This window comes from Sitodiplosis mosellana, unplaced genomic scaffold, assembly GCF_009176505.1.
Source record: "Sitodiplosis mosellana isolate CC-2019 unplaced genomic scaffold, AAFC_SMos_1.0 Smas_scaffold_5, whole genome shotgun sequence".
Classification (NCBI taxonomy): Eukaryota; Metazoa; Arthropoda; class Insecta; order Diptera; family Cecidomyiidae; genus Sitodiplosis; species Sitodiplosis mosellana.
Genome location: NW_022595248.1, coordinates 3,142,537 through 3,151,373, shown reverse-complemented (window position 1 = coordinate 3,151,373; position 8,837 = coordinate 3,142,537). Strand labels below are relative to the sequence as shown.

At 37.4% G+C, this 8,837-nt stretch overlaps 1 protein-coding gene across 6 annotated transcripts in view; it reads left to right on the top strand.

Annotated features, from left to right (window-relative positions):
* Positions 1-8,837, top strand: part of LOC129566879 (protein turtle) — a 197,789-nt gene that overhangs the window by 151,020 nt on the left and 37,932 nt on the right. For all 6 annotated transcript variants that reach the window (XR_008687798.1, XR_008687797.1, XM_055443231.1 and 3 more), the window contains exon 3: positions 594-721. Coding sequence is in view for 4 of the 6 variants with exons in the window: in XM_055443231.1 (XP_055299206.1) it covers positions 594-721 (128 nt within the window). In the remaining 2 variants the exon portion in view is untranslated. The remainder of the gene's footprint in view (positions 1-593; positions 722-8,837) is intronic.

The window sequence follows — 8,837 nt, the reverse complement described above, 5'->3', positions numbered from 1 at the left end:
TGTCAAATGGAAATGCTTTTTGATTGAATCACGTTTTGACACATACACACACAACACTAATGTCGAAACGAAATATCGTTCCTTATAATCGAGTAGATTTACCTTGGCCAAAAGCGGAAGTGAACGCTACACGGTTTCGGTGAATCGCTTTTGGGTGTCAAGCGAAAAGAGGAAGAAAAGCGAAAAACGAGGCAATTACTTGTACAAATCCGACGCTCCCGAAAATTTCCGAACGATTTTTCAACAACTTCGACAACGGGCTTACTAAATGTCTATGGAATTAGTGTGTGTGTGTGTGTCCAATGTAAGAAATCGCCTTGTCGCTCAATGATAAAATATTGTGTGATCATCGTTGGAAATATGTGACCAAAATCACACATCCTGTATTCATAAGCTGATTTCGAAAAATGTCATTTATTTTCTATTCGTCCATTTGATTTGTTTTGCTTTTTTCTAATTCATTTTCTGTTTCTCTTTCTCTTTTCCATGATTTTCTTTCTTCCGTTTGCATCATCGGTTTTGCTACGTGACCGAAACGCTTGGTGGTATCGACGATGATGGCGATGATGATGGTGGTGCTTCCCGTTCCACAGGTCAACAAGATGCTATACATATCACGGCCATACTCGGAGAAAGTGTTATATTCAATTGTCACGTCGAATTTCCCGGTGATCATCCAGTTCCTTATGTGCTGCAGTGGGAGAAGAAGGTGAGCGAAACGGTACGACATTTAAATCTTTTCTCTGCTCTCTTAATCCGATTTACTTTTCTTCTATTTTTTGCATACATAATATTTATCGCAACTGCAAACAAAAACCAAACCAAACCAAACCAAAAAAAAAATCAAACTCAATTCCTCCCCGCATCAATCTTCTTTCTGTCAATCACAACATATGGCACCAAAATACCAATTTGAAACAAGCAAACAAAAACTAAATAAATCTCTCACAAACACGAACCAAAAAAAAAAATTCTACTTGTAAGAATGTACGGTATGAGTAAATAGAATAGACACTTCTTGTATATACTTCTATAATGACTTGCATAAAATATTTACGATCAAGCAGAAGAAAATTGTTCGTAGAAGAAATATTCATTAGAAGCCAAAGAAACTGTCGTCCATTTGATTTCTTTCGCTTCATACACAGGAAAAAATAGATAAACAAATTTTTTTCTCGGACGGATTTTTCCATGTTATTTTGCATATTTCATTTATTGCATCGCTTGTCCCCCTCTCCATCTCCCTCGTGTCTTTCAACTTTCAGTTGGTTTACAAAAGTGCATTTTTAAGAACTCGTCCGATTTCAATGGCTTGAAATTAAAAATGCACTTTTCCAAAAGAAAGTATTGTTGACGCAAGCAAATAAGGTTTTTCCTTCTGCTCCACTCGCTGTGAGTCATTTGTAAGTGAAATGGAAAGAAATGAAAACGAATAAGAAATGATGCAAAAGAGCTGAATGTGGAAAAAAAATTAGACCGGACCGAGGAAAAATTTTGATGAGGAAATCTTGGGAATTATGAAGTAAAACGTACAATTATAATATCGTTGTAAAAAGGAAGTAAATTTTTCTTTCTTCGTCTCGTCTTGTTCATCGTCGTCGTTGAGATTCAAAGGGAAAAAGAAATGAATAGCACCAAAGTGAAACCGTTTAAAATAAATAATGGGTGCCAATGAGCTGGAAAATAGTACGTCGAAAAAAGGAAAAAATTTCTATGATGGCAACGGGATGAAAGAGAAAAACCAGGAGAAGATGAAAAATAAGAAGACGAAGAAATCAGTTTTTTTCCCAAGATTTTTGAATTTTAATGAGCACCTCGTATTTGTGTTTCCTACATTTTCGCTTCCGTTTGTGCCGCAGCGCGTTTTTTCCGCTCTCATCAGAGATCTTAATTGCAATCTACACTCCGGGGACAAAGTCAAACACTTGATGCTGTGCATGCAATTTTATTTCCTTCGTGGAAATCCCACCAGATGAGATCAATGGCTGTTGTTGAAGGTGTGGTTGGATAAAATCAATATCAAAAATAGAGAACAAATAGGAAATAAACACTGAAAATTATCAAAAAGCTCAATTTCGATCTCAACGAGAAGTTTGAATTAATAGTTTGACACTTCAACTAGCCACTGATTTTCCCATGGGACAAACACACCAAACATTTACAACAGCAAAATTAAATTCGACATTTTATTTTCTATCGAAGAAAAAATAAATGCAACGAAACTTTTAATTCGTGTAAATTCTTGATAGCACATCCAAAATTGATGTGCTTAATTGTTGAACGTCTCTTTAATGAACAGAGTTGTAATCGAGATCGCTAATAGAGTTGATAAAATATTCAAAGTCCTCCGAACTTGCGATGGCATGCTCTTTTTCATGCACATTACAACGGCATTCGGCATCGAACGGCAGCGAAAACACGGAAACTTGATCGGATTGAGAAAAAAAAGAGGAGAAAAAGAATTTCACTTAAATCTTTCACTATTTATATGTAATTGATGTGAATTTATAGTCGTTCTTTGTAGGAAAAATAAGTAGCTCGTTATCATTATTTATTTTGTTGTGATTATGATTATTATTGTTGTGAATACTTTTTTTTATTTCTATTTCATAGGTGTATTTATGATATTTTTACGTGTATTTTGATGATATCGATATTCAAAGCATAACCATATTGATGATTTAACCGGAAAAAACAGCTGCAACTGAGAAAAAACCATGAATCATTTTCAAATATTTCCGTGCCCATTAAATGGTCATGTCATTCGTTGAATCGTTTTTTTGGAAATGCATTCATATTGTGAAACCATTTCCTCTTTACGTGTAATGTTCCATGCTAAGCGTTTGATTTTAAATGAATTCCACCCGTTCGTATACCGCCCAATCAAACTGGATAACAAACGTAACGAAAACGAATCGAAACGGGAAAATCGTGTTTCATTCAATTATTTTGATTAAAAAAATAACGGCAAACTTTTACTCGAATTTTATTTTCTTCGTCTATTTTCGCTTTTCGTGTCTTATTACTTCGTTGATTTGTTCCTGTTTGTTTTTATCGTTATTGCAGTCAGTCTGCCGAAAAAGTTTGCAGTTGAAGTGAAAAATCTCAAGATAAAAACTTGCATTCGGGGCTGTATGATAGTTTCTTGACAGATAAAATTTGGCCATGTTGTTTGTTCGACGATGGACGGTTATGGCAGAGAGTGGCGCTTCTATCATTTATATTGTCGTCTCAACGGTTTGCTCATAACGCAGCTGCAGCGGCATTGTGTTTACATGCGGTGTATTTACAATCCCTGGTGTCGTTGTGCTGCTGTTGCCACCGCAATTGCAACTACTGCTACGAGGTTGCTCTTGTTTGCCCAAACAATTTCCAATTAAATTGATTGCACCGAAATTATTTTTTTTTCCTTTCTTGGCAAAGTTCTTGCAGCAACTTCACATTGACGAGTTTGCTTTCGTTTCGGGCAAAAACCGAAGGCGAATTCGTCCGTTTCTTTCTGTTGCTTATCTCTTCATTTCAACGTTAAAATGAACATAATTTAAGTGTTCCCAATCAGGTTTCGAGGGAAAATTGCAATTGAGATAGGAAAATTTCGCCAGAGAATAACCATTCTTCTCGCCCATGTTCACCTACTTGTCCATTGCTCTATAACGAAACGAACTCTACTTGCTACACTCATATTCTCTCCATTGATTGAAAATTGTGATAAAGATAAACAAGGGCAAATGCGAATCGTCTTACTCCATCTCAGTCGAAGGATGGTAGTTTTCGGTTTTTATTGTTTCGAATTTTATTGTTTTCGTCCTCGAAATCTTATTAAAGCGTTTTCAATGTAGTTTTCTCCCGTGTGTCAAATGGGAGAAAACGAACAAAGTGACTTTGTAGTTGTTCCTCTGCGCCCGACAAACAGTTGCCGAATAAATGCTGTTTCCATGTGCCTTTTTTTTCTTCTATCGTATCGATTTGTCTGTTTGTAATTGCGATCAAAACCTAAGTAATAAAATGCACATTTCTTCCCCCATTTCATTCCTTCGCCATTCCTCTCACTCACTTGCACAAACACATACACACAGAAACATGTATACAATGGCAAACCAAAAATTCTTAAGTTATTTAAATATGAAGAGCTAAATTAAACTCAACCAAAGAGAGCCAGAGAGAAAGATATAATCCATTTATAGATTCATTCACACAAGCAAAGAAAAAAAACAAAGAGAAAAACTTTTCGTTTTAGTATTTGCTGTAAAAAATATCAAATGAACACTTTGTGTATGCGTGTGATATCAAGTTATTCTCACAATAATGCACCAATTTTGCACTTTGCAATAGTTGTGTATGTATTAAATGTACAGTCAAGACAAGTAAGTCAAAAACCAATCGAAATAACACGACAAATGTCGTCAAACAAAGTACAATTGAACGGAATTTGAATTGAAATAAAATTGATGTTGGTTTATAGATTTTATGGTGCAATTTAATTTCGACAACAAACAAATCGAATTGATCCCGGGTATATAAAATCATGATGTAAGTAAATGTTGTCTCTCATTTGGAAACTGCATGGCAAACATTTGGTTGTTGTCGCGCGCGCGCGCTCACTCGTGCTTGCGTTCGCTCGTTTACTCGCTCCGTGTGAACCAAAGACATTGAAGATGCAATCGGAAAAACAATTGATTTAGATGCCTTGAAGTGACGTTTACTCTCTTATCTATATGCTTGCAAAGAGTATCACGTCTACCAATCGGAATACTGATTGTTCAAATTGCCATCGATTGTTGTCTCAACGCCAAAAAGTGTATCAATAAATTTTGATTGTTGCAGACACGACACGCAAATCCCATTTGCGGTGACTCCATTTGCTTAGGCTACTTTTATACCAACAAGTCGAAAATAAATCAAATTGGTAAACTTGATTGAAATAACACAATGACAATATCAAATTCGGTTATTTGGCTGTGACAGCCGACTGGAATGGATATCTTTTGCTGATGAATTATGTATAATCATCAGCATGAGTGCTCCTCACTTTTTATGGCTTCGAGAGGGAAAAAAACGGAAGAAACTGAAGCTTTTGTCATTCCATTTTAATTGAATTACATCATCGTCATTGCACAGTGGCCGATTTTCATCGTGATAATAATATATTAGATTTCAGTGAACATGCTTTTTCATTTGAAGGCAAGGCATTCCTTTCTCTGGCTTAATGGAAGGAGGGCGTTGTTATTTTTATAAATCTTGTTCTTTTTCTTCGGCCCTTCAAGCTGAAATTCCGAGGAGATATCCAATTTGGAATTTCCAAAGCAAGCGAATTTCATCGAGCAAACAACCATAAACCATACATAACCAAAAATAAGTGCATGAGAAAAAGGGAAATCGAAAACCATTTATAATATTAAATGGGCTTTTTTTTCTCTTCTCGGTGACAAAACAATTGTTGTTAAAAAGAAAATTCTGGTTGAAAAGCATTAATCCAGCGAATTGAAAATGCGATGTGTTGTGTTTGATTCCTGAGAGATGACAGTTTGAAAAGCAACAATTTTAAGTTGTCATTCATTTGTCATGTGCACACGGGGAGAGCATGTAAGGCGATAATCATTTTTGATGAAAAATAATAGTGACAATCATGTCTTTGCCAATGACGACGACGACAGCGGCCGTTCCATTTCATTTTATTTGATACTGAACAGATGATTCTATGGATGGCTTTGTTACTATGTCATACAACGCGAGTCTATTCAATGTATCCGTTGCTTATATTCGGTCCGTACGCGATTCTCTGTGTCTTACTTACAAATGTCCAATTTGTTGCGAACAGCTCTCACACCAACGCAATCCCAAAAAGCACACACCGACGTATGCAATGTCATTTGCTTTTCATTCACAATTCATTACATAACACACTTTGATTTAGACTCGTTTCTCTGTCTCTCTCTCTCTCCCCCCCTCTTGTTTCTCCACCGAGAGTGACGAAAAGGCGAAAATGATGGCATTCGCAATGGCATGGTTTTTCGCGATTTACCTACACCAATCCAATGCCGTTATTTGGATGGTTGTTTTGACGAGCTTGTACTTGTTCAATCTCTTTCTCGCTAGTCTCTTCCTCTCGCTTGGGTTTGTATTGCGTAAATGATAAATGGATATTGAGATTAGTTGGCATTCGGCTGCAAGAAGAGCAGCATCAGGCACCCGGTCCCATGCATCATGTAACACATTCAAAACACAATTCCGCAGCATAATCTGAAACATTTAATACAAATTGTCTTTTATTCCCATCAAATTGATAAACACGAAACAAACACACATTCAAAGAGAGATAAAGCGAGAGAGATCCGAACGGAAAAACGAACAAATAAACCAAAGGAAAAACGCAATGCTCTCTTGCTCGGCGTGCATCAATAAAGCATGACGATTTTTCTTGAAACATAATCGACAACGGCCTCAACATACACCATTTTATTCTTCTTCATCGTCCTCGTCGCCGTCGTCGTCATCGTGTATGTTAATCGCATTTTGCAATGTATATGTCAATCTTGAGTCAAGCCATTTAGGGTTTAGCCGTATTTTGTCGTTACCAACGCTTTCGACAGCATCTCACATGTACAAATGTTTCGCGCTCGCTCTCTTTTTTGTCTCTTTCTTCTTCCTTCGTACGCTCAACTTTTGAGCGTTTCTTTTCGTGTGTGTGAGTCATTTCACTTAGTTTTTATGTCTTTTGTGCGGAACATCTTTCGCATTACCGTGCTCCAATCCTCTTGTTCGTCTTCTACTTAGGAGTGTCTCTGCGGTAGTTTAAAATGCAAGTGTATATCAAAACTGTTTATACACAAGTTCGGCTTTATAATACACCGACTTTATCATTTGGTATGTTGTGTACTATTCTAAACTGGATCCTTTTATATCCTGATGTTGATGTCGCTGGTGCTGGTGCTATTTCTGCATGATGAACGTGAATTGTAAATATTATGCTTCAAATTTAATAGTTGCTCTGTTGAAAAACTTTCAAGTGACATTTCACAATTCACGAAGTCAGAATGTGCGCGCGGTTGGCAAGGCAAAAAACGCGGAGAAAAACCCTTCTGATACTGCTGTTGCTTCTGCTGCTGATGATGGTTGGGGAGAGCGAGCAAAAGGATGTGAGTCGAATGATGTCAGAACATTCATGATTTTTTCATTGGATCGTCTGTCTCCACCTTTGACACGAATTTGTTCATTTTTGTTCTCTGTCGCAAAGTGAGGTAAACGTCTTTCATCGCATACCTTCTCTGGCTCGCTTACTCCCCTTTCCTTCTTACCATCTTCCTCACTCACATACGGAGCCATTCCATAGCTAGAAAAATCCTGAAATTGGCATTTCTGTTGCGCAGCCAGCATCCAACATGATATATCGTCTCGTGCATGCACAAAACGATGTCATGTTACATAATTTGCATAATCTATCTATATTTCATTCCTGTAAATAGTTCTTTTGAGTTTTTTTTGTCGTCGTCGTCGTCGCTGCCATCGTCGTTGTCGTTGTGTCGAAAATTTCGGGCCGTTTTTCTTACATTTTCTCTCAGTCTTTTACACTCACTCGCTTTTGGCTTTGTCAGCAATGTGTTAACGGTGTTGATGCTGGCGAAGCAGAGTGGTTTTTCTGTAAATGATCCTCGGACTTTGCCATTACACCAGCCCAAATGATGGAATGCAGTTTTACAACTGCGATGCAGAAAGCGGTGGAAATTGAATATTGCCGTCATTTGCTTTTGCTTGCTTGCTCGCTCGCTCGCGCGCACACTGCTGATGGCGACGAAATTATTTCGAAATTATGTGCACGTAAATAGGGAATTTTCGCAAATGCAAACGGATTGCATATTGCATAAATAGCCTGGATGAATTTTAAGAGGATCCACTTTGGAAAAAAGAGTGTATTGCAAGCGTCTTCTCTCTCTCTCTCTCTCTCTCTCTCTCTCTCTCTCTCTCTCTCTTGACATATAAACTCCTTAAACTTCACGCCAATTTTATAACTGTAATAATAATCCACGTGAAACCAAACATTCGAAACTTGGTTGAAATATTTACGCTACGATTTTTTCCCGCTCGCTCTTTCTATCCCTCTCGCTCTCTCTTTTTGAAACAGTGTAGTATTTTGTTTTTCCATGAAAACCGAGATCCACAAACAAATACACACACAGAGAAAAAAAAAACGACAACAGCAACAACACGTTAAACGTGAAGAGCGAAAAGTTTACGATTTGCTGTTCTCTCATCCATCAAAAGAAACGATGGCGAGTGCGCTGGGCGAGTGAAAAAATACATATTTTTGTTTTTCCAAAAAACTTTTGCAATATGTGCAGTTCGAGCAGTGGGTACAAAGTCGAGAACAACACACATGCGCTACGCTATGAAATTGTAATTCCATTTACTGGAACGATCCGTTTTTTGGTTCGTTCTGCGTCCTGTGTGTGTGTGTATGTGTGTGTGTGTGTGTGTGTGTTTGCTCCAGTTCAAGTACAAAGTAGTTGTGCATTTACCTTTTTGTTTCCATGAAAAGTTTTTAATGCGATTTGATGAAAAAAAAACGTTCCCGATGTCACTAATGCATATATATATTTCAAGCAGGCGGATGCATTTGCCGTAACAGCCATTCTCTCATTCGCTCAGATTTTCTTTTTTTTGGGAAGCTTGTAACGCAATCATAATTGTTTGCATATTCGAAAAGTCCATTGAGCATTTGAAAAGTGGCGATATTCGATGTGTGTGTGAGTTTGTGGTGCATCGCTTTAGTAACAGCAAACTTTTTGCAATGTGAATGTGAATTGGTTGCGAATGCATGCGTGTATCGCAGAGTTGATGTT